The following is a 25,692-nucleotide window of genomic DNA, read 5'->3' as shown; positions in this document are numbered from 1 at the left end:
CCACCCACCTGTGATGTATCCAACCCACCTGTACCCCACCTGTGATGTATCCCACCCACCTGTGATGTATGTGATGTATCCCACCCACCTGTACCCCACCTGTGATGTATCCCACCCACCTGTGATGTATGTGATGTATCCCACCCACCTGTACCCCACCTGTGATGTATCCCACCCACCTGTGATGTATGTGATGTATCCCACCCACCTGTGATGTATCCCACCCACCTGTACCCCACCTGTGATGTATCCCACCCACCTGTACCCCAACTGTGATGTATCCCACCCACCTGTACCCCACCTGTGATGTATCCAACCCACCTGTGATGTATCCCACCCACCTGTGATGTATCCCACCCACCTGTACCCCACCTGTGATGTATCCCACCCACCTGTGATGTATGTGATGTATCCCACCCACCTGTACCCCACCTGTGATGTATCCCACCCACCTGTGATGTATGTGATGTATCCCACCCACCTGTGATGTATCCCACCCACCTGTACCCCACCTGTGATGTATCCAACCCACCTGTGATGTATCCCACCCACCTGTGATGTATCCCACCCACCTGTACCCCACCTGTGATGTATCCCACCCACCTGTGATGTATCCCACCCACCTGTACCCCACCTGTGATGTATCCCACCCACCTGTGATGTATCCCACCCACCTGTACCCCACCTGTGATGTATCCCACCCACCTGTACCCCACCTGTGATGTATCCCACCCACCTGTGATGTATCCCACCCACCTGTACCCCACCTGTGATGTATCCCACCCACCTGTGATGTATCCCACCCACCTGTACCCCACCTGTGATGTATCCCACCCACCTGTACCCCACCTGCGATGTATCCCACCCACCAGCGATGTATCCCACCCACCTGCGATGTATCCCACCCACCTGTGATGTACCCCACCTGTGCACATAAAACATACACAATGACCAATTATTAAACATAAATTTATTGTAAAAAATTAACACATTTTAAATCACTTAAAAACTTGAAACTACAAAATATACACATTTCAACAAAACATATTAAAAACCAAACATTCACCCTCGTCCTGGTGGTGTGTTAAAATAAAGTCTCAGTTGGTCCCTGTTCCGCAGTGACACTACCCTTGGCCTGGTTGCATACCTCCGCAGGGGCATTAGTGGAAGCACATTCGGGGGTTCCGGAGTCTCTCTTTCCTCCTGCCGCACAAAGTTGTGGAGGATGCATGCTGCCTTCACCACGACAACTGCGTTGGCCGGTTTCAGCAGCATGGGCGTGTGGAACACCCTCCACTTTGACACCAGGATCCCAAATGTGCACTCCACCATTCTCCTTGCACGGCTCAACCGAGCATTGAAGTGTAGCTGGCTGGCATCAAGTCCCCTGTCTGGGTATGGACGCATTACATGGTCGGACAGGGCGAAGGCCTCGTCCCCCACAAACACATAGGGGTAGGCCGGTGCCCTTGTCCCAGGCCAGGGTCTGTCACGGGGGAGACGCAGTCTGCCTTCCTCCATCAGCCGGCAAAGGGTCGTACGCTGGAAAATTCCAGAGTCATTGGAACTACCGTACGACCCCACGTCCACGTACACAAACTTGTAGTCCGCATCTGCCACTGCCATTAGAACAATGCTAAAGTATTTTTTATAGTTGAAATAATGGCTGCCACTCCCCACGGGTTTCTGAATACGGATGTGTTTCCCATCCAGTGCGCCAACACAATTAGGAAACTTGCACTCGGTCCAGAAGCCCTGGGCGATCTCCTCCCATTTCTTGGTGTCTGGCACTGGCATGTATCTGGCCCTCAGTCGCATCCAAATGATCCTCGAAGTCCTCACGACGATGCCTGCCACCGTGCTCTTCCCAATATGAAATGTCACATGTAGCGATGTATATGTTTGTCCAGTTGCCATGTACCTACAAGAGAAATAATCTAAATCAATTTTTCATGTCGTTACAGGAGAAAGGTTCAAGACAAGGTGGCGCAATATACGTGATGCCTACGTGAAATTTCTACGCAGGAAAAAACTTGCCGAAAGAAGTGGCAGTGGCGGGGGAAAGCGCCTAAAGGAATACCAATTCGCCAAGCAATTATCTTTCATAAATGCAAGCTTGGAACCTAGACTGTAAGTACCACTACTGTGGGCAGGAACTGAGAACTCATTGTACCAGACAACTACCATGACTTCGGCCATGTATTGCTATAAACTGGCCTCAATTCCCATGGCTTTAGCAAACTTTTCTCAAAAGCTTTATCAAACGTTTGGTACAAACGGTTGATAAAGTGTTTGATTAGTGTTTGCTAGCTCTGTGAATTGACGCCACATGCTGTTTGGCAAACCAATAAATATTGTTTTTATCTACAGGACTGAAGACAATTTGGAGCAAGAGGAACCGACCCAGGAGGCACGATTCAGCAGTGAGGAGAGCTTGGTGGATGATGAGGTCACCGATGTGACATATTGCCCCGAGGAGAGGAGTAGGAGGAGGGAGTCCTTCCCTATCGAAGCTCTCGACTTTGAGGTTGACTTGGGCGAAGAGAGCTGTGATTTTGAGGTTGCAGGACCGAGTGTGGCAGAAGCTGCACCTCCACAATCGACCGGTATGGAAGCTCCAGGGGACCAAGAACAAAGAGAGGAGCACAGAGAGACTGCAGCACAAACAGCGCGCAGGGCAACCCCGACGCAGGCCAGAGGACGGGAAGATGCTACCACCCCCAGGCCCGCCATCAGGGGGGGACATCCGTGACTCCCGTCACGGGCCCCGGGCCTGTAGGGGGGCCCCATCCCCGCCGCGGACCTGGCGGGTGCCGCCCGGCCGCCGCTCAACCCCCGCCTGGCCGCTGCTCCTTCCCTCCATCCCTCTAGCCGCTGCCTCCGCCGCTGCCTCCGCCGCGTCAGACCCCGATCAGGCGGCGACAATAGTGCGGGCGCTAGGACCCAGCGCCCGCACTGATATGCGGAAGTGACGTAACTTCCGCATATAGAGCGGGTGCGTCCAGCGCCCGCTCTGGTCGGGTCGCCGCTGATCTTGAGGTCTGACGCTGGCAAGGTAGGGAAAGCGGCGGCGGCTGAGGGGGCGCTCCCTGTCACTCGCTCACTAGCTAAAGGGCCTCCCTGTCACTCACTCACTAAAGGGCCTCCCTGTCACTCGCTCACTAGCTAAAGGGCCTCCCTGTCACTCACTCACTAAAGGGCCTCCCTGTCACTCGCTCACTAGCTAAAGGGCCTCCCTGTCACTCACTCACTAAAGGGCCTCCCTGTCACTCACTCACTAAAGGGCCTCCCTGTCACTCACTCACTCACTAAAGGGCCTCCCTGTCACTCACTCCCTAAAGGGCCTCCCTGTCACTCACTCACTCCCTAAAGGGGCTCCCTGTCACTCACTCACTCCCTAAAGGGCCTCCCTGTCACTCACTCACTCCCTAAAGGGGCTCCCTGTCACTCACTCACTCACTCCCTAAAGGGCCTCCCTGTCACTCACTCACTCCCTAAAGGGGCTCCCTGTCACTCACTCACTCCCTAAAGGGCCTCCCTGTCACTCACTCACTCCCTAAAGGGCCTCCCTGTCACTCACTCACTAGCTAAAGGGGCTCCCTGGCACTCACTCACTGCCTAAAGGGGCTCCCTGTCACTCACTCACTCACTGCCTAAAGGGGCTCCCTGTCACTCACACACTACCTAAAGGGGCTCCCTGGCACTCGCTCACTACCCAAAGGGGCTCCCTGGCACTCACTCACTACCTAAAGGGCCTCACTGTCACTCACTCACTCCCTAAAGGGGCTCCCTGTCACTCACTCACTGCCTAAAGGGGCTCCCTGTCACTCACACACTACCTAAAGGGGCTCCCTGGCACTCGCTCACTACCCAAAGGGGCTCCCTGGCACTCACTCACTACCTAAAGGGCCTCACTGTCACTCACTCCCTAAAGGGGCTCCCTGTCACTCACTCACTGCCTAAAGGGGCTCCCTGTCACTCACACACTACCTAAAGGGGCTCCCTGGCACTCGCTCACTACCCAAAGGGGCTCCCTGGCACTCACTCACTACCTAAAGGGCCTCACTGTCACTCACTCACTCCCTAAAGGGGCTCCCTGTCACTCACTCACTCCCTAAAGGGGCTCCCTGTCACTCACTCACTGCCTAAAGGGGCTCCCTGTCACTCACTCACTGCCTAAAGGGGCTCCCTGTCACTCACTCACTGCCTAAAGGGGCTCCCTAGCACTCACTCACTGCCTAAAGGGGCTCCCTGTCACTCACTCACTCCCTAAAGGGGTTCCCTGTCACTTACTCACTACTTAAAGGGCCTCCCTGTCACTCACTCACTCCCTAAAGGGCCTCCCTGTCACTCACTCACTAGCTAAAGGGGCTCCCTGTCACTCACTCACTACTTAAAGGGCCTCCCTGTCACTCACTCACTCCCTAAAGGGCCTCCCTGTCACTCACTCCCTAAAGGGGCTCCCTGTCACTCACTCACTAGCTAAAGGGGCTCCCTGTCACTCACTCACTAGCTAAAGGGGCTCCCTGGCACTCACTCACTGCCTAAAGGGGCTCCCTGTCACTCACACACTACCTAAAGGGGCTCCCTGGCACTCACTCCCTAAAGGGGCTCCCTGTCACTCACTCACTACCTAAAGGGGCTCCCTGTCACTCACTCACTACCTAAAAGGGCTCCATGTCACTCACTACCTAACCTGGGGGTCCCTGTCAGAATCCAGGTGAGAGGTGTCTACCATAATAAGGGGGCATTCTGCCTATTTATGTGAAATGCTGTCTGTCTATGTGCCTCATGACTGCTGAATTTGTCTTGTTGGGGGCCTAATGATTGAATGTTTACTTGTTGGGGGCCTCATGATTTGTTGGGGGCCTCATGATTTGTTGGGGGCCTCATGATTGCTGAAATTGTCTTGTTGGGGGTCTCACGATTGCTGAATTTGTCTTGTTGGGGGCCTCATGATTGCTGAATTTGTCTGGTTGGGGGCCTCATGATGGCTGAATTTGTCTTGTTGGGGGCCTCATGGTTTGTTGGGGGCCTCATGATTGCTGAATTTGTCTTGTTGGGGGTCACATGATTGCTAACTGCGAGACTATGGGAAAAGCTGAATCATTACCATATGAGACAATAGCATTAAACCTACTTTTTTAGCTTTTTCAAACAGAAAATAAAACTGGGAGGTTCTAAAAAAATGATGGAGCACTTTCTCCTTCCGGCTTGAAGGAGGAAGTGCTCGATATTGAGGCTTGCAACGCGTCCATTCGGACACTTGCACCTCGTTGGGGGGGGCCCGGACTGATGATTTGTGAGGGGCCCCAAAATTTCTGATGGCGGCCCTGACCACCCCACCAGTGAGGCGTCGAGGTGCCCTCCCCCCAACAAGAAGAGAGACAGAGTCCGAGATGTCCGGGGCTGTCTCCGGACTTCTCGGGATTCTGCAGAGCCACCAAACTCTCATAACCCGGCAGTTGCAAGATGGGGACAGGGGCCATATCATGGAGCAGTACAAGGCCCACATCAGTTCACTGCAATGTGAGCTCGAAGCTGTACATGGGCACTACAGGGACGAGCTTAAAATGATGCATGAGATGCACAGAGGAGAAATCGACCAACTGCGTGCGCAGCATCATCAGTCGGTGGGTGCAGAACATGATGCAGCAAATGCATCAACAAAGTAAGGAACTGCTGAAATTGCAGGCACACCCGTGTTTTCACACTGTGATGTCTCTACTACCATATTTGGAAAAGGTGCCTTCCCAAAACATGATGGCGTGCCATTCCACTTTGCTGGAGGCGATCAAACAACACATGGACACGCCATTGTTGCAACCACCAATTTTTAGACCCCCACAACCGACAGTGGTGCCCCCCTGGCAATCTTCATCACAGATGTACACCGGCTACAGAGGCAGTCAATATGGACCACCGCTGTCAGGGTCCAGCTCATCCACGACCAGCACCCAAGAAAGTCCAGATTTCCAGGCAGCAACTCCCACCTTTTCTAGTAGTGGTGTCGATACACTTTGAAAAAAACAGTCATATTGTTCCTGGACATGCTCCTCTGAATACCTCCGAACCTCGGAGGAAGGATACCATCCCAGGGCTTTTTAGCCCAACCTTTTCCCTGCCCCATCTCCTTCAACCAAGGTTCAGAGGTGTTCAGATGACCATGTCAGGGTACTTTTGTTTTTGTTGGACTTGAACTTTAGGGCCTGGTGTCCCCGAAAGACACTACCTGGGTCACAACCTTGTGCCTGTTGCACTGCACCTGTAGTCCTGCACCTGTGCCTTTGGTTCCTGTTGCTCCTTACTTTGTTGTTGTTCCTAATCACTTGCACAAGACCCTTGGAACCATGGATGAAGGACACCTTGACTGGTCGGTGAGAGGCCTAGCCTTTTCACTGACCTGTGTCCTTGATCCATGGCTCAGAGGGTCCTGTGCCAGTGGTTAGGTTTTGGAAGCACTAATGTAGGGCCTGGTGTCCCCTAAAGACACTACCTGTAGTCCTGCACCTCTGCCTTCGGTTCCTCTTGCTCCTCACTTTGTTCTTGTTCCTAACCACTTGCACAAGACCCTTGGAACCATGGATGAAGGACACCTTGACTGGTCGGTGAGAGGCCTAGCCTTTTCACTGACCTGTGTCCTTGATCCATGGCTCAGAGGGTCCTGTGCCAGTGGTTAGGTTTTGGAAGCACTAATGTAGGGCCTGGTGTCCCCTAAAGACACTACCTGTAGTCCTGCACCTCTGCCTTCGGTTCCTCTTGCTCCTCACTTTGTTCTTGTTCCTAACCACTTGCACAAGACCCTTGGAACCATGGATGAAGGACACCTTGACTGGTCGGTGAGAGGCCTAGCCTTTTCACTGACCTGTGTCCTTGATCCATGGCTCAGAGGGTCCTGTGCCAGTGGTTAGGTTTTGGAAGCACTAATGTAGGGCCTGGTGGCCCCTAAAGACACTACCTGTAGTCCTGCACCTCTGCCTTCGGTTCCTCTTGCTCCTCACTTTGTTCTTGTTCCTAACCACTTGCACAAGACCCTTGGAACCATGGATGAAGGACACCTTGACTGGTCGGTGAGAGGCCTAGCCTTTTCACTGACCTGTGTCCTTGATCCATGGCTCAGAGGGTCCTGTGCCAGTGGTTAGGTTTTGGAAGCACTAATGTAGGGCCTGGTGTCCCCTAAAGACACTACCTGTAGTCCTGCACCTCTGCCTTCGGTTCCTCTTGCTCCTCACTTTGTTCTTGTTCCTAACCACTTGCACAAGACCCTTGGAACCATGGATGAAGGACACCTTGACTGGTCGGTGAGAGGCCTAGCCTTTTCACTGACCTGTGTCCTTGATCCATGGCTCAGAGGGTCCTGTGCCAGTGGTTAGGTTTTGGAAGCACTAATGTAGGGCCTGGTGTCCCCTAAAGACACTACCTGTAGTCCTGCACCTCTGCCTTCGGTTCCTCTTGCTCCTCACTTTGTTCTTGTTCCTAACCACTTGCACAAGACCCTTGGAACCATGGATGAAGGACACCTTGACTGGTCGGTGAGAGGCCTAGCCTTTTCACTGACCTGTGTCCTTGATCCATGGCTCAGAGGGTCCTGTGCCAGTGGTTAGGTTTTGGAAGCACTAATGTAGGGCCTGGTGTCCCCTAAAGACACTACCTGTAGTCCTGCACCTCTGCCTTCGGTTCCTCTTGCTCCTCACTTTGTTCTTGTTCCTAACCACTTGCACAAGACCCTTGGAACCATGGATGAAGGACACCTTGACTGGTCGGTGAGAGGCCTAGCCTTTTCACTGACCTGTGTCCTTGATCCATGACTCGGAGGGTCCTGTGCCAGTGGTTAGGTTTTGGAAGCACTAATTTAGGGCCTGGTGTCCCCTAAAGACACTACCTGTAGTCATGCACCTCTGCCTTCGGTTCCTCTTGCTCCTCACTTTGTTGTTGTCCCTAACCACTTGCACAAGTCCCTTGGAACCATGGATGAAGGACACCTTGACTGGTCATTGAGAGGCCTAGCCTTTTCACTGACCTGGGTCCTTGATCCATGGCTCAGAGGGTCATGTGCCAGTGGTTAGGTTTTTAAAGCACTTTAATATTAGGGACTGGTGTCCCCGAAAGACACTTGGGCAGCTATGCCCTGCAACTCTTCCCGCACAAAGTTGGTGGTTGGTGTTCCTCAACACTGACCGGGCTATACCATAGAAATGTTTTGTCTTCCATGTTGGAAGAATATTTTCATGTTGAAAAGGTTAATAATTGTTTTTGAAAATAAAAAAAAAAAAATTGTTTTTACATACCTCAGTGTGATGAGTAGTTGTTCTTGTGGTGTGACTGCTCTCCTGAACGTGGTATCCTTCTTCCTTAGGTCATCCTTCACCATCTCCAAGAGGGTATCAAACCTGTCAGGAGATGGAAAGGAAGAAGCTGTAAAGTCTGTTGTGGGACAAGGTGTTGGGTGGAGGATGGGGGAGGTGTGTTTACAGAGGTTTGGGAGTGTTGTGGAGGGTGGGGGTGTAGTGTATAGCTAGGTATACAGGGGTGTGGGGGTCAGGGTGGTGTGTTTAGCTAGGTATACAGGGATGAGGTGTTGTGGGGGTGAGGGTGGGGTGTTTAGGGATGGTGGGGGTTGGTGTATTTAGGCCTAAATACTTACAGGGGAATAGACATCCGAGTGTAGCTGTAGAACTTCTGTGGGTGTCGTCTGAGGTCCCGGTAGAGGGCCTGGAACTCTCCCTTCCTCTGCCTCCTGGCTAGTAGAGGGTGCACCCACCATCTCCTGCGAGGAGCACGCCTTCTCCCCACATAGTAGTAGGTGAACAACAGGAAGGAGAGAATTCCCAGGTAATAAGAGTAAAAAATGACTGGATCCATGGTCCCAACTGCAGTCTCTGTATCCAAGGATGGTCTCCACACGTCCACCTGTCTCCAACAATGACCCCAGAGCTTCTGCTGACCTCCCAGAACCCCAGGTATTTATACAGGTTGTTATCTCTTTAAGAAACCGGATCAGGACCGCAACCGTGTTCATACCGCACGGAAAACAGATGCAAACGGACCGGATCCGGACCGGATCCGGATCGGATCCGTACGGATCAGGTCCGATCCGGCTCCGGTGCGGTCCGGACTAGTGTTGGGCGAACATCTAGATGTTCGGGTTCGGGCCGAACAGGCCGAACATGGCCGCGATGTTCGGGTGTTCGACCCGAACTCCGAACATAATGGAAGTCAATGGGGACCCGAACTTTTGTGCTTTGTAAAGCCTCCTTACATGCTACATACCCCAAATTTACAGGGTATGTGCACCTTGGGAGTGGGTACAAGAGGGAAAAAAAATTTAGCAAAAAGAGCTTATAGTTTTTGAGAAAATTGATTGTAAAGTTTCAAAGGAAAAATTGTCTTTTAAATGCTGAAAATGTCATGTTTCTTTGCACAGGTAACATGGTTTTTACCGCCAGGCAGTCATAAATGTAATAAAGAGAAGAGGTTCCATAAACAGGGACCGGTAACGCTAACCCAGCAGCAGCAGCAGCACAGAGCACACGTGATGGAACAGGAGAAGGCGCAGGAGGAGAAGGCCACGCTTTTTGAGACACAACAACCCAGGCCTTGCATGAGGACAAGAAGCGTGCGGATAGCATGCTTTGTACCGCCATGCAGTCATAAATGTAATAAAGATAAGAGGTTCAATAAACAGGGACCGGTAACGCTAACCCAGCAGCAGCAGCAGCACACGTGATGGAACAGGAGGCGGCGCAGGAGGAGAAGGCCACGCTTTTTGAGACAACAACCCAGGCCTTGCATGAGGACAAGAAGCGTGCGGATATAGCAGCAATGCTTTTTGCCGCCATGCAGTCATAAATGTAATAAAGAGAAGAGGTTCCATAAACAGGGACCGGTAACGCTAACCCAGCAGCAGCAGCAGCACAGAGCACACGTGATGGAACAGGAGGAGGCGCAGGAGGAGAAGGCCACGCTTTGAGACACAACAACCCAGGCCTTGCATGAGGACAAGAAGCGTGCGGATAGCATGCTTTTTACCGCCATGCAGTCATAAATGTAATAAAGATAAGAGGTTCAATAAACAGGGACCGGTAACGCTAACCCAGCAGCAGCAGCAGCACAGAGCACACGTGATGGAACAGGAGGAGGCGCAGGAGGAGAAGGCTACGCTTTGAGACACAACAACCCAGGCCTTGCATGAGGACAAGAAGCGTGCGGATATAGCAATGCTTTTTGCCGCCATGCAGTCATAAATGTAATAAAGAGAAGAGGTTCCATAAACAGGGACCAGTAACGCTAACCCAGCAGCAGCAGCACAGAGCACACGTGATGGAACAGGAGGAGGCACAGGAGGAGAAGGCCACGCTTTTTGAGACGCAACCCAGGCCTTGCATGAGGACAAAAAGCGTGCGGATATAGCAATGCTTTTTGCCGCCATGCAGTCATAAATGTAATACAGATGAGAGGTTCCATAAACAGGGACTGGAAACGCTAACCCAGCAGCAGCAGCACACGTGATGGAACAGGAGCAGGCGCAGGAGGAGAAGGCCATGCTTTTTGAGACACAACAACCCAGGCCTTGCATGAGGACAAAAAGCGTGCGGATATAGCAGCAATGCTTTTTGCCGCCATGCAGTCATAAATGTAATACAGATGAGAGGTTCAATAAACAGGGACCGGAAACGCTAAACCATCCCAGATGTTCATTGGTCATGTTACTTGGTTGGGGTCCTGGAGTGTTGCGTAGTCGTTTCCAATCCAGGATTGATTCATTTTAATTTGAGTCAGACGGTCTGCATTTTCTGTGGAGAGGTGGATACGCCGATCTGTGACGATGCCTCCGGCAGCACTGAAACAGCGTTCCGACATAACGCTGGCTGCCGGGCAAGCCAGCACCTCTATTGCGTACATTGCCAGTTCGTGCCAGGTGTCTAGCTTCGATACCCAATAGTTGAAGGGTGCAGATGGATTGTTAGACACAGCTACGCCATCTGACATGTAGTCCTTGACCATCTTCTCCAGGCGATCGGTGTTGGAGGTGGATCTGCACGCTTGCTGTTCTGTGGGCTGCTGCTGCATGGGTGTCAGAAAATTTTCCCACTCCAAGGACACTGCCGATACCATTCCCTTTTGGGCACTAGCTGCGGCTTGTGTTGTTTGCTGCCCTCCTGGTCGTCCTGGGTTTGCGGAAGTCAGTCTGTCAGACACAGAACAGTACACAGAATGCTATATAGTGTGGCTGAACGAGCGGTGTACCACTATTCCCAGCAGACACAGAACAGTACACAGAATGCTATATAGTGTGGCTGAACGAGCGGTGTACCACTATTCCCAGCAGACACAGAACAGTACACAGAATGCTATATAGTGTGGCTGAACGAGCGGTGTACTACTGTTCCCAGCAGACACAGAACAGTACACAGAATGCTATATAGTGTGGCTGAACGAGCGGTGTACCACTATTCCCAGCAGACACAGAACAGTACACAGAATGCTATATAGTGTGGCTGAACGAGCGGTGTACCACTATTCCCAGCAGACACAGAACAGTACACAGAATGCTATATAGTGTGGCTGAACGAGCGGTGTACTACTGTTCCCAGCAGACACAGAACAGTACACAGAATGCTATATAGTGTGGCTGAACGAGCGGTGTACTACTGTTCCCAGCAGACACAGAACAGTACACAGAATGCTATATAGTGTGGCTGAACGAGCGGTGTACCACTATTCCCAGCAGACACAGAACAGTACACAGAATGCTATATAGTGTGGCTGAACGAGCGGTGTACTACTGTTCCCAGCAGACACAGAACAGTACACAGAATGCTATATAGTGTGGCTGAGCGAGGTACACAGTGGCAGTAAACAATGCTATATATAGTGTGGCTGAGCGAGCGGTGTACTACTGTTCCCAGCTGCGACACACAATGACTGGGGGGAACCCTGGCTAGCGTGGCTGGAGCGCGAACTACCCTGCCTGCCTACCCAAAGCTAAACCCACAGACAAATGGCGGAGATATGACGTGGTTCGGGTATTTATTTACCCGAACCACGTGACCGTTCGGCCAATCAGAGCGCGTTCGGGTCCGAACCACGTGACCCGTTCGGCCAATCACAGCGCTAGCCGAACGTTCGGGGAACGTTCGGCCATGCGCTCTTAGTTCGGCCATGTGGCCGAACGGTTTGGCCGAGCACCGTCAGGTGTTCGGCCGAACTCGAACATCACCCGAACAGGGTGATGTTCTGCAGAACCCGAACAGTGGCGAACACTGTTCGCCCAACACTAGTCCGGACATCCGGTGCGGTTTTTACAAAACCGCAAGTGTGAACGGGGCCTTAGAATAAAATAATTCTTGGCATAATGTCCCACCTAAAGAAAGCCTAATTGGTGGTGAAAAAAATAAGATATAGTTCATTTCATTGTGATAAGTAATGATAAAGTTATAGGCGAATGAATGGATGGAGAGCTGAAAGGAGAAAATTGCTCTGGTGGTCAGGGGGTAAAACCCTTCAGTTGTGAAGTGGTTAAAAAGCAAAAATCTACTTACCTGGGGCTTCCTCCAGCCCCATGACAGCTGTCCTGTGCCATCGCCGCAGCTCTCGGTCCCCTCCGGTGCAGATGTGGACTTCGCCAGGTCAGCATCTACTTGTGCTTCAGCATGAGGCTCACTGAGTTGCACTGACGTCATCCGGACTGTACTGCGCATGTGCAGAACTACTCCCCCTGCGCAGTACAGTCCGGATGATGTCAGCGCGACTACGTGTGCCGCACGCTGAAGCGCAATATGCATTTTGTACCAGAGGGAGCCCTGGGCCACCGGCAGGGAGTGGAGCTGCAGCGAGGGCACAGGACGGCTGCCAGGGGCTGGAAAAAGCCCAATGTAGGTAAATTTTTGCTTTTTAATCACCTCGGTCCTCGGACCTTAAAGAGACTCTGTAACAACATTTTCAGCCTTATTTCTTTTATCCTATAAGTTCCTATACCTGTTCTAATGTGGTCTGGATTACTGCAGCCTTTCCTAGTTGCACAGTGGCTGTATTATCTCTGTTATATAATCTAATCTTCTTTCCTTTGTCAGCTTTGTCGGGCTCAGGCACTCGGGCAGGAATGTGCTGCTCTGCTTGTGATAGGATAGAAGTTATACACACCTTCTCCACGCCCCCTGCAGGCTCTGTATGAGTCACAGACTGAGCTCCTCTCAGCCTATCACAAGCTGGTTAGCAGCCATGTCTTTTGTTTGTAAACACTGCCTAAAACTGGCAATTACAAGCCAGGATTGCAGCAGGGAGTGGTAGAAACAGCACAGAGGGGCCCATGAGAACATAATGAATAGAATGATATGCTTTTTATTGTAAGAATTTTAGAGTACAGATTCTCTTTAACCTTAAAGCAGCAGATTTTTTTATTTTTTATTTTATTTTTTTTTGCAAAACTTTTTACTTGTCTCTTACTAAACTTTTTCATGCATAATTCAAAAAACAAAGTATTAAATGAATTTTAAAAAACTGGCCTGAACTCGGTAGTTAAGTCAGGCTCAGATAACCCCATCCACCACGCAGCCATACGTCTTACTTGAAATATTCCTCGCTGCCGCTGACGAAAGTCTTGTTGCCGTGGCTGGTGAAATTGACCATGGTCAGGTTTGGATAGGCCGACATGCAGAACGTGCTGTTCTTGATCTGGATGCGCGGGTGCTGGCCGATGATGCAGGAATCTGTGTAGAGGAAACATATGAGGATGCACATGGGGGAATGTTATTTTTCCAGAGCTAATGGGCATATTCATGAAAGCCGCACTGCACCGGACACTCATAGATTCATAAAGAGGATGGGGGTCGATTCTTCAAAAAGATTAAAACAGATGAAGAGCAGAAGTAAAATACTGATGTGGATTTTAGTACTGGATTTGAAAAAAACTGCTTCAGGGCCTATTCACACTGGGGAGCTTTCCGGGTGATTTCCATATCGATTTGAATAGCTGGCGATCGCTAGCGCTTTGAAAAGCGCTAGTGTAAGACTAGTATTGGTTGCAGGTATCAATCGAACAAGCTACAAGAAGTCGGGCCGGCATGCTCAATCGGATTCTCGATGGTAACGGCATGCGATATTGGGATTAGTGAGGAACACTGCGGAACCCCCGGCACTGTGCCCCTAGTGTAAAATGTGCCCCATGGGTGCATACTTTACCTGTCGATGTCCCAATGTGGTTGCAACTCTAGATCACCAAGGGATCTACAGTGGGATGTGAAAGTTTGGGCAACCTTGCTAATTGTCATGATTTTCCTGTATAAATCGTTGGTTGTTACGATAAAAAATGTCAGTTAAATATCTCATATAGGAAACACACAGTGATATTTGAGAAGTGAAATTAAGTTTTTGGGATGTACAGAAAGTGCGCAATAATTGTTTAAATAAAATTAGGCAGGAAAAGTCCAAAACGAGTCAGCACCGTCTTCCATAAAAATAAGCTCTTTTATTGAAAAATGAATTAAAACAGTATAATGTCAGGCATCCATCAGCGACAGCTCTGCTGTTTCGGGAGTCTTAGCTCTTTTTCAAGCCTAGAAGCATAACAATTTGGGGATTGTTATGCTTCTGGGATTGAAAAAGGGATAAGACGCCCGAAACAGTGGGGCTTTCGCTAAAGGATGCCTGACATTATGCTGTTTTAATTCATTTTTCAATAAAAGAGCTTATTTTTATGGAAGACGGTGCTGACTCGTTTTGGACTTTTGCTACGTATATGGTCTGATGTGCACGGATCACTAGAGTCATAGCACATCTGCTACAATTTTCTCCCATCGGTGCTTGCTACACACTGTGGTTATAAAATTAGGCAGGTGCATAAATTTGGGCACTGTTGTCATTTTATTGATTCCAAAACCTATAAAACTAATTCATGGAACTCAAATTGACTTGGTAAGCTCAGTGACCCCTGACTTACATTCACAGGTGAATCCAATTATGAGAAAGAGTATTTAAGGGGGTCAGGTGTAAGTTTCCCATCTCTTTTAATTTTCTCTGAAGAGTAGCAACATGGGGGTCTCAAAATAACTCTCAAATGACCTGAAGACAAAGATTGTTCACCATCATGGTTTAGGGGAAGGATACAGAAAGCTGTCTCAGAGATTTCAGCTGTCTGTTTCCACAGTTAGGAACATATTGAGGAAAGGGAAGACCACAGGCTCATTTCAAGTTAAGGCTCGAAGTGGCAGACCAAGAAAAATCTCGGATAGACAGAAGCGACGAATGTTGAGAACAGTCAGAGTAGATCCACAGACCAGCACCAAAGACCTACAACATCATCTTGCTGCAGATGGAGTCACTGTGCATCGTTCAACCATTCGGCGCACTTTACACAAAGAGATGATGTATGCGAGAGTGATGCAGAGGAAGCCATTTCTCCGCCCACAGCACAAACAGAGCTGCTTGAGGTATGCTAAAGCACATGTGGACAAGCCAGCTTCATTTTAGAATAAGGTGCCGTGGACTGATGAAACTAAAATTGAGTTATTTGGGCATAACAAGGGGCGTTATGCATGGAGGAAAAAGAACACAGCATTCCAAGAAGACCTGCTACCTACAGTAAAATATGGTGGTGGTTCCATCATGCTGTGGGGCTGTGTGGCCAGTGCAGGGACTGGGAATCTTGTCAAAGTTGAGAGACGCATGGATTCCACTCAGTATCAGCAGATTCTGGAGATTAATGTCCAGGAATTAGTGACAAAGTTGAAGCTGCGCCAGGGCTGGATCTTTCAACAAGACAACGACCCTAAACACTGCTCAAAATCCACTAAGGCATTCATGCAGAGGAACAAGTACAACGTTCTGGAATGGCCATCTCTGTCCCCAGACCTGAATGTAATTGAAAATCTGTGGTGTGAGTTAAAGAGAGCTGTCCATGCTCGGAAGCCATCAAACCTGAAAGAACTAGAGATGTTTTGTAAAGAGGAATGGTCCAAAATACCTTCAACCAGAATCCAGACTCTCATTGGACCCTACAGGAAGCGTTTAGAGGCTGTAATTTCTGCAAAAGGAGGATCTACTAAATATTGATTTCATTTCTTTTTTGTGGTGCCCAAATGTATGCACCTGCCTAATTTTGTTTAAGCAATTATTGCACACTTTCTGTAAATCCAATAAACTTAATTTCACTTCTCAAATATCACTGTGTGTGTCTCCTATATGATATATTTAACTGACATTTTTTTATCGTAACAACAATTTATACAGGAAAATCATAACGATTAACAAGGTTGCCCAAACTTTCACATCCCACTGTATATTAGAGGCAACCCCTAATTTACCAGAAAACTGTATATGGGTAGGAGGGTGGGGGTCACTAGACACCAGGGAACTGTTTAGAGGTGTGTGTGTGTGTGTGTGTGTGTGTGTGTTGGAGTGGGGGTACTAGACACAAGGGAACTGTTTAGGGTGGGAGGGGGACCACTAGACACCACCGAACTATTAGGGGAGGGAGAAGGCCACTAAACACCAGGGAACTATATAGGGCAGGGAGGGGAAGGACCACTAGACACCAGGGAACTGTATAAGTGAAAGGGAGAGGCTTTAGACATCAGGGAACTGTATATGGTGAGGTAAGGTGCCACTAAACATCAGGGAACTGTTTAGGGCAAGGAAAGGGGACCACTAGACTGTACAGGGGAGGGAGGGGGTCACTAGACACCTGGGAACTGTATAGGGGAGGAAGGGAAGCCACTAGACAACTGGAAACTGTATAGGGCAGAGTTCCCCAACCCTGTCCTCAAGGCCCACCAACAGTAAATGTTTTGCAGGAAACCACAAACATTTACAGGTGAGGTAATTAGTGTGTCTTAGTAGAGCTGATTAACTACCTCTGTGGATTTCCACAAAACATGCACTGTTGGTGGGCCTTGAGGACAGGGTTGGGGAACTCTAGATAGGGGAGGGAGGAGGCCACTAGACATCAGGGAACTGTATTGGGGAGGGAGGAGGACCATTACAAACCAGGGAACTTTTATAAGGGAGGGAGGTGGCCACTTGATCCCAGTGTTTAATTTACCAGACATATAAAACATCATCTCCACACTTACCCAGCATCAGTCTGTCCTTGTCCTTACAGTCAGGGGTGTTCCAGGGGTTGGTGCAAGAAGCCCAGGGTAAGACATAGACAAGCGAGGCGAAGAGATAGAAGAGTGTGTAACACATAATAATGTTGTAATAAATGGCGATCAACACGGATATGATGAGCATAGCGATTCCACAGCCTGGGGGATAAACAACATCATAATTAACAACTTTGTTTTCCATCATTAAAAAAAAAAAAAAAGCAAAGGACTCCAAAAAATGAAATTAATATTGTAAATATAATTGCACCGCTTAATGAAATTTTAACATTTGCTTTCTTGATGAAAAGAAGCCATAAACTGCGCACTAAATAGAAAGTTCATAAAAAGCATTATAAAAAATACATAATTACATTTTGAAATTGTTATACCAAGAAGTTTGACATTTCATTTCTATAACTGAGAGCTACAAAACACTGTGACAACGGAAAAACAAGCAATATTTTTACTCTGCTAATAAAATACTTCAAACGTGCCGAGCAGGATAAAAAGGCATCGCTGAAACGCTGCTAAGGGAGTACAAGAATGGTTTAGTGACACGACACAAATCAGTTCACAGAGACATATCTAGAAAAAACAGCGCCTATGGCAAACATTGAAATTCACCCCCAGGGAGAGGGGGGTGCCCCTCCCAACATTGTAACGTGTAGTCTTGGTTGAATTGGTTGTGTCCAAGTTACAGGCAGCTTGTCCCTCTAAAAGATGTAACCAGGTTGCAGAATGTCACGCAGATAAACTAGAATCTTGTGGAGAACACCAAGGATGCTACGGAGCAGCGCCCCCAGTCTGAGGCGCCCATGGCAGATGCCATACCTGCACCCCTGCAGATATGCCTCTGTTCGCAAAGAATGGGATGGACTGTCAAATCATAACAACTCTCTACTCCACAAAAGTCAAGACTACTAGTCAGTGTAAAGGTGCCCAATAAGGGTACAATTTTTTTCATCCGGTGCGATCTTTCAATGCACTTTTTACATAACAACTAATAATAAATAGCAGCCTTTTTTCAGCTGCACGATGACAAATATAAAATATTTTACATTTATTGGAGCAACCCCTCCCTTTCTCTCATATTGCCGAGACAGAATCCGGCAGACTGGTAGAGGAGATAAAAAACAAAATACAGTGGTGCGGTTCGGCGGGGGTTTGCAGGTTCATGGAGGGTGAAGTCTAGGGTGCCAGGACATGTGTGCCTATAGGCTCCCAGGATGTAAATCCGGGCCTGATTATTACTGCAAGGATTGGTGGGTGATAGCATTAATTACTCACCCGTAATTCATTAAAGTGGACCCAAATTAAAAATTCAAGATTTCAGAAATAAAAACTATTTTCTAACTTATAATAATAAATAGCGGCCTTTTTTTCAGCTGCATGATGACAAATATAAAATATTTTACATTTATTGGAGGAACCTCTCCCTTTCTCTCATATTGCCGAGACAGAATCCAGCAGACTGGTGGAGGAGATAAAAAAACTAAATACAGGCTGCTACTGATGATGTCACATGGGAGGTGATCTCAGCTTGTGTGAGATTTCACATAGATGACGCCCCTGTGAAGGAGGGCAGCTGATGACAAATAGAGTTGTCGCAAACCCCTGAAAAAGTTAGTGAACCTGTGAACTTTCGAACCGCCATAGACTTCAATGAGCAGGCGAACCTTCAAAACTACAAACACTAATTGTGGCCACTAAAGTGATGGAAAAGATGTTTCAAGGGGTCTAACACCTGTAGGGAGGCATGGCGGAGTGGGATACATGCCAAAAGTCCCGGGGAAAAATCCGGATTTTACACACAGCAGGGTTTAAGGGCAGAAATCACATTTTATTGCTAAATTGGAGGCCTAGAGTGCTTTAAAACATCTTGCATGTGTATACATCAATCAGGTAGTGTAATTAGTGTACTGCTTCACACTGACAGACTAAACTCACTGTGTAACGCACCGCAAACAGCTGTTTGGGTAGTGACGGCCATGCTGGACTGGTGCGCACCATGGCGAGAGTGCAGGCGATGGCGGTTTTCAAGCCCATATAGTCGGGCTGAGGTAGCTGAATGACAGAACAACAGTGATTGAGTGTCCAGCTGATCGAATTTGGTCTGTCCAGTGTTCACAATGAAGCAACAACCTTATTATCTATCTTCTTGGGTCAGGACAGGGGTGCCCCCCAACCCCAACACACTCATTTAGCTGGTCATTGCTTCATTGTGATACGCAAGCCCGTTCACCGCGGCAAGGTAACGATCACAAAGGGGAATTGACACATGTACATGCCTTTTGTACACATGTACATGTACACGCACCAGAAAGATTATTATAGCGGCCGCTGCTAGCAGCAGCCTTATAAATTCAGTAATCCACCTGGAGTCCTGGACCCTGTTGGTGGTGGCGGAGAAGGCAGTCAAGAGGCCTGCAGGCAGAGATGCTGTGTGGGGACCGACTAAGTCTTGCGGCAGGCAGTCACACGGCGTGCAGGCAGAGATGCTGTGTGTGGAGACAGACTTAGTCTTCAGGCAGGCAGTAGCCCTCCGGGATCCATGCCTAATTCATTTTGAAAAAGGTGAGGTACTGAACACTTTTGTGACTTAGGCGACTTCTCTTCTCAGTGACAATGTCTCCAGCTGCGCTGAAGGTCCTTTCTGACAGGACGCTTGAGGCAGGGCAGGAGAGAAGTTGGATAGCAAATTGTGACAGCTCTGGCCACAGGTCAAGCCTGCGCACACAGTAGTCCAGGGGTTCATCGCTGCTCAGAGTGTCTGCATCCGCACTTAAGGCCAGGTAGTTGGCTACCTGCCGGTCGAGGCATTGGTGGAGGGTGGATCCGGAATGACTAAGGCGAGGTGTTGGACCAAAGAATGTCCGCATGTCCGACATTACCATGAGATCGCTAGATAAAAACAAGGAATAACAAGAGCCCCAATAGTGTAATATGTACTGGTAAATGGTTACTAGATAGAGTAAATATTAATAATCACCAGTGGTGCTCAGCAGAGCTTGAATATTCGAGTAGGTCGAATATTCGAGCTCTTTTTCAGCTATTCGAGCTCGGTATTCGAGCTCCGAATAGCTGGAGCTATTCGAATGGGCTATTCGAGTGAACTCGAATAGCCCATTCACTATTCGAGCTAACAGCGCTATTCGAGCTCGAATACCGAGCTCGAATAGCGTCATAGCCCAGATTGATGTCCTTAGAGCCAATCAGAGGGCTCCCAGGCCCTCTGACGGCAGCCAATCACAGAGGGGGACCCTGGCCAGCCCCTACCCTATAAATAGCGGCCGCCATGTTAGGTGTTTCCGTCCTTGCCTGACTTTGTACAGAGAGAGATCTGCTCCTTTGTGCGTTGGCTTAGCAAGAGCTTTATTGTGGTCAATCACCTAGCGTTTTTGCTCACATACACCTCCTATATACACCTATATTGTTGTTAGTTAGATAGACATTGTATTTTAGTTAGTAGCTTTTGTGTTACATAGAGACAGCTGCTGCAGGCTTACAGCTTTAGGCCTCAGGGCCTGCCTGTGTGGGCAGCTGTTCTCTCCTGTCCTCTGTTAGTTTATTTCTCATCTATACCAGTATTTCTGCTGTCCTTTAGTACTGAGTGATTGTATTTTGTATTGTAGTTATATACTGTAACTGTACTAGGACACTCACTGCCACTGTTCATAGCTCCTGCGTGTGCGTGCACTAACTGTCTGTAGTGTACACACACTCTATTTCCTTGTGATTACTACTGATTATTGTAACTGCTAGTTGTACTTCCTGACTGTTACTACTTACTTACTGTACTAGACACTCACTCAGTCACTGTTCATAGGCTAGCTCCTGCGCGTGTTTGCGCGTGCGTGCACTCACTGTCTGTAGTGTACACACACTCTATTTCCTTGTGATTACTACTGATTATTGTAACTGCTAGTTGTACTTCCTGACTGTTACTACTTACTTACTGTAGTAGGGACACTCACTCAGTCACTGTTCATAGGCTAGCTCCTGCGCGTCTGTGCGCGTGCGTGCACTCACTGTCTGTAGTGTACACACACTCTATTTCCTTGTGATTACTACTGATTATTGTAACTGCTAGTTGTACTTCCTGACTGTTACTACTTACTTACTGTACTAGACACTCACTCAGTCACTGTTCATAGGCTAGCTCCTGCGCGTGTGTGCGCGTGCGTGCACTCACTGTCTGTAGTGTACACACACTCTATTTCCTTGTGATTACTACTGATTATTGTAACTGCTAGTTGTACTTCCTGACTGTTACTACTTACTTACTGTACTAGACACTCACTCAGTCACTGTTCATAGGCTAGCTCCTGCGCGTGTTTGCGCGTGCGTGCACTCACTGTCTGTAGTGTACACACACTCTATTTCCTTGTGATTACTACTGATTATTGTAACTGCTAGTTGTACTTTCTGACTGTTACTACTTACTTACTGTAGTAGGGACACTCACTCAGTCACTGTTCATAGGCTAGCTCCTGCGCGTGTGTGCGCGTGTGTGCACTCACTGTCTGTAGTGTACACACACTCTATTTCCTTGTGATTACTACTGATTATTGTAACTGCTAGTTGTACTTCCTGACTGTTACTACTTACTTACTGTACTAGACACTCACTCAGTCACTGTTCATAGGCTAGCTCCTGCGCATGTTTGCGCGTGCGTGCACTCACTGTCTGTAGTGTACACACACTCTATTTCCTTGTGATTACTACTGATTATTGTAACTGCTAGTTTTACTTCCTGACTGTTACTACTTACTTACTGTACTAGACACTCAATCAGTCACTGTTCATAGGCTAGCTCCTGCGCGTGTTTGCGCGTGCGTGCACTCACTGTCTGTAGTGTACACACACTCTATTTCCTTGTGATTACTACTGATTAGTGTATTTTCTAGTTAGTGTACTAGGGGACACACTCACTGTTCACTGTTCACACTTACTGATTACCGATTTTTGTATTTTGTATTTGTACTGTAATAATCACTTAGCGATCTAATCACTTAGTGATTAGTGTCACCTCACCCAACAACCCACTCCATTAAAGTACCCCACTTTTCACCCGCAGTTTTAAAAAACTTTTGTGTTTACGCCCAAAACATCTAAGATGTCTGGAAGTGGCAGCCAGCGCGGTTTGGGCAAGGGGAAGGGCAGCAAGGGAATCAGGAGGAGAGGGAGCAGCATTGTGGCAAGCCGCGCCACCATGCACAGTTCCGCAGCAGCAGCAGCAGCGTCAGTGGCTAACATTCCTCCTATAGCCACTGGCCGTGGACGCCTTGGGCGCCGCCCAGCAGGAGCATCTGCAACTCACGCTGCAGAGACACAGCAGCAGCAGCCTGTAGCACCTGCTCCTATTTTCCTCCAGCCGGGTCGGAAACGTCCCATTGAGGAAAAGGATGCAGACACTGTGGTGCAACTGCTGACGGAGGATGAGCAGCCCGCCATCAGCTCTGCATCCGAGGCCTCCACCACCACCCCTGTTCGCAGCAGCCGCCCAGCAGGGCCTGGGGAGGAGGCCAGTTCACCGTCAGTCGCCGACCTGTCACTCAGCACTCTTTTGACCCCAGGCATGATGCGTCAATTGTCTGCTGTTGTTGGCGATTTGGAGGAGGAGATGCTGATGGGCACTTTGGGGGATGAGGGATTGGACAGCAAGACTGTGGCGACAGTCAAGCAGCCCATCCATGCATCAGGAGAGGAGTTTGGGGGGTCATCATCCCAGCAGGACATGTTTCAGGAGGGGGAGGATGATGATGACACGGTGACAGACAGAGACTGGGTGCCACCAGCTCCAGGGGATGTCGTCATCAGCAGCTCTGAGGAGGAGGAGGAGGATGCGCTTGTGGGCCTTGCAAGGAGGCGCATCATTGCAAGCATTGGCAGCAGTAGGCAGGTCCCACAGCCTGCTGGTGTCTCAGGCTCAGCAGCAGCAGCATCTGCCAGTACCACCACCAGCCGCACCCAAGCCCCCCCCCCCCCCCAACCACCACAGGGAGACAGGCAGCAGCGGTTCCATGCCGTAGGGGGTTGTTTTTGTCACCAATCTGGCGCTTTTTCACCATGCCCACTGTGGACAGCAAGTACGCCACTTGCAACCACTGTCAGCGGAAGTTGAGCAGAGGTGCAGACCCCTTAAAGTTCAGCACCAGCTCGCTCATCAACCACCTTGCTGCGAAACATTTCCACCAGCATGAGGAGTTCCAGAGGCTGAAGGCATCTGGTGCTGGCAGTGGCACCACACCCATCACTGCACAGCCTTCAGCAGCAGCAGCAGCAGCAGCAGCAACAGCAGCCACCCGCCCTCCTGCTCCTCCAGCAGCACCAGCAGGAGTGCGGAAACGCACTGCTCCTCCCCCCTCTGCAACTCCTGCCGCCGACACTGAGGCCTGTTCTGGCAGCCAGTCCTCAGTGGCCTCCTCTGCTGTGTCTGCTGATTCCCGTGCCAGCAAAAGGCCACGCCAGAGCCTTTTGAGCGAGTCCTTCCAGGGGGTGGTTAGGGCTCTGCCTCCCAGCAGCCGTCGCGTGCGGCAGCTGAACGGCTTGCTGGCACGGGCCATGTGCTCCCAACTCCTGCCGTACACGCTCGTGCAGGAGGGGAGCGACATGCGTGCGCTGCTTGCTTGTGCAGCCCCAGACTGGCAGCTCCCCAGCAGACACTTCTTCGCCGCAAGGCCATTCCTGCACTGCACCGCTTTGTGATGGCCAATGTGGAGCGAGGGCTGGAGCACGCGGTTGGTGAAAGGGTCCACGTCACCATGGACTCCTGGAGCAGCCGCTTCGGGACAGGCCGCTACCTGTCCTTCACTGTCCACTGGGTCAGCTTGGTGGAAGGGGGTGAGGATGGGAGAGCAGCAGCGGGCACAGCAGCAGCAGCAACACAGTGGGTGGTGCCACCCCGCAGGGTCAGGGGAACTGCAGCAGGTTCCTCCGATCCTCTGCCATCTTCCGGCACACCTGGCCAAACCCCCCGCCTCAGCAGCAGCATGAAGGCCCGCCACTGCCAAGCGCTGCTGCACTTGGTCAGCCTTGGGAAGACCAAGCTGACGGCAACCCATGTGTTGGCCAAACTCCAGGAGCAGGAGAGGATTTGGCTGACCCCCAGAGGCCTCAGAGTCGGAGAGGTGGTGGCCGACAATGGGGCCAATCTGGTTGCCGCAATAGACAGGGGAAACCTGACCCACATCCCCTGTCTTGCCCACGTGCTGAACCTGGTGGTGCAGAAGTTCTTGCGCACCTACCAGGGGATGGGCGAACTGCTGGAAACGGCAAGGAACGTTGTGCGTCACTTCCGGCGCTCGGCTGCAGCCTGTGCGAGCCTGGAAGACGTGCAAAAGGAGCTGGAGCTGCCACGCCATCGGCTGATCCTTGACGTTCCGACTCGCTGGAACTCCACCCTGGCGATGTTGGAGCGTCTGGCTGAACAGAAGCACGCTGTCAACCAGTACCTTGCCCTGGCCACTGTTTCCGCCGCTCAGAGAAGGGACAAGACCAGCAACATCCCGTCCATCGTCCCCGATGATGACTGGAGGCACATGCAGCAGGTGTGCTTAGTGCTGGCTCCCTTTCTGCAGGCCACTAACATGGTGAGCAGGGACCATGCTATGGTCTGCGAGTGGGTGCCCCTGGTTTGTCTGCTGAACAGGGCCCTCGATGCTTTGCTGGAACAGGGAGCGGCAGCCTTGGACCAGCAGGAGCGGCAAGCAGCTGCACAGTCCACCTCTGAGGGGGAGGAGGAGGAGGACTTGGTGAAGGTCCCTGACCTTGCTGCTGATGAGGGGGATCAGCACAGTGCAGCTGAGTTGGTGCGGGGGTGGAGAGAGGATGAGGCTGAGGAGGGAGAGGAGGAGGATGAGGACAGCACTGCCGCCGATGTGCCAGCACACGTGGCCCGCCTCTTCCCAATGGCAGCGCACATGCTGACGTGCCTGCGCAAGGACCCCAGGGTGATCCAGATGAAGCAGAGGGAGGACATCTGGATCAGCATGATGTTGGACCCACGCCTCAAGGGGAAGTTGAGCCAGTTCCTGCCGCCTGCAGGAGGAGACCCAGCGCAACAAATAAGGAGCTTGCAGCAGGCCCTTGTTGAGCGCTTGGAGGAAGCCTTCCCCCAGCCTTCCACCCCCACTGTCCAGCCAGCACAGAGGCAGCAGCAGGTGCCTGCATCCAGCAGCAAGCGCCCCACAGACCTGCTGTCTCTCAGCAACGAGCTCTACAGGACTGTAGAGGCTCCGGCAGCAGTGACTAGAGAGGAGGTGCATGCAGCAGCATCCTCCTCCGGTCACAGCCAGCGCCTGACCCGAATGGTGGCTGACTACATGGGGTCCTACAGCGGGCTTGACAGCGATGCCCCTGTTGATCCCATGGAGTATTGGGTCAAGCGCCTGGAGATCTGGAGCGAGCTGGCGCAGTACGCCATGGAAGTGCTGTCCTGTCCCCCTTCCAGCGTGCTGTCTGAGCGCTGCTTCAGTGCAGCTGGTGGCGTGGTCACCGAGAAACGCTCACGTCTGTCTCACAAGTCTGTGGACAGACTGACGTTTCTCAAGATGAACCAGGCGTGGGTGGAAGGCGAGTTCCTGACCCCTGTTGTCGGCGAGAGGGG

General features: G+C 50.4%; 1 protein-coding gene across 1 annotated transcript in view; it reads right to left on the bottom strand.

The window, feature by feature from the left end:
- Positions 1-25,692, bottom strand: part of SLC6A5 (solute carrier family 6 member 5) — a 168,860-nt gene that overhangs the window by 72,276 nt on the left and 70,892 nt on the right. Inside the window, exons 5-6 of the mRNA XM_068259883.1 lie at positions 17,070-17,243; positions 13,568-13,709 (exon numbers count right to left, since the gene is read on the bottom strand). Of these exons, the coding sequence (XP_068115984.1) occupies positions 13,568-13,709; positions 17,070-17,243 (316 nt within the window). The remainder of the gene's footprint in view (positions 1-13,567; positions 13,710-17,069; positions 17,244-25,692) is intronic.

The sequence above is a fragment of the Hyperolius riggenbachi genome, chromosome 11 (assembly GCF_040937935.1).
Source record: "Hyperolius riggenbachi isolate aHypRig1 chromosome 11, aHypRig1.pri, whole genome shotgun sequence".
Lineage (NCBI taxonomy): Eukaryota > Metazoa > Chordata > Amphibia > Anura > Hyperoliidae > Hyperolius > Hyperolius riggenbachi.
This window is presented reverse-complemented; position numbering and strand designations above follow the sequence as displayed.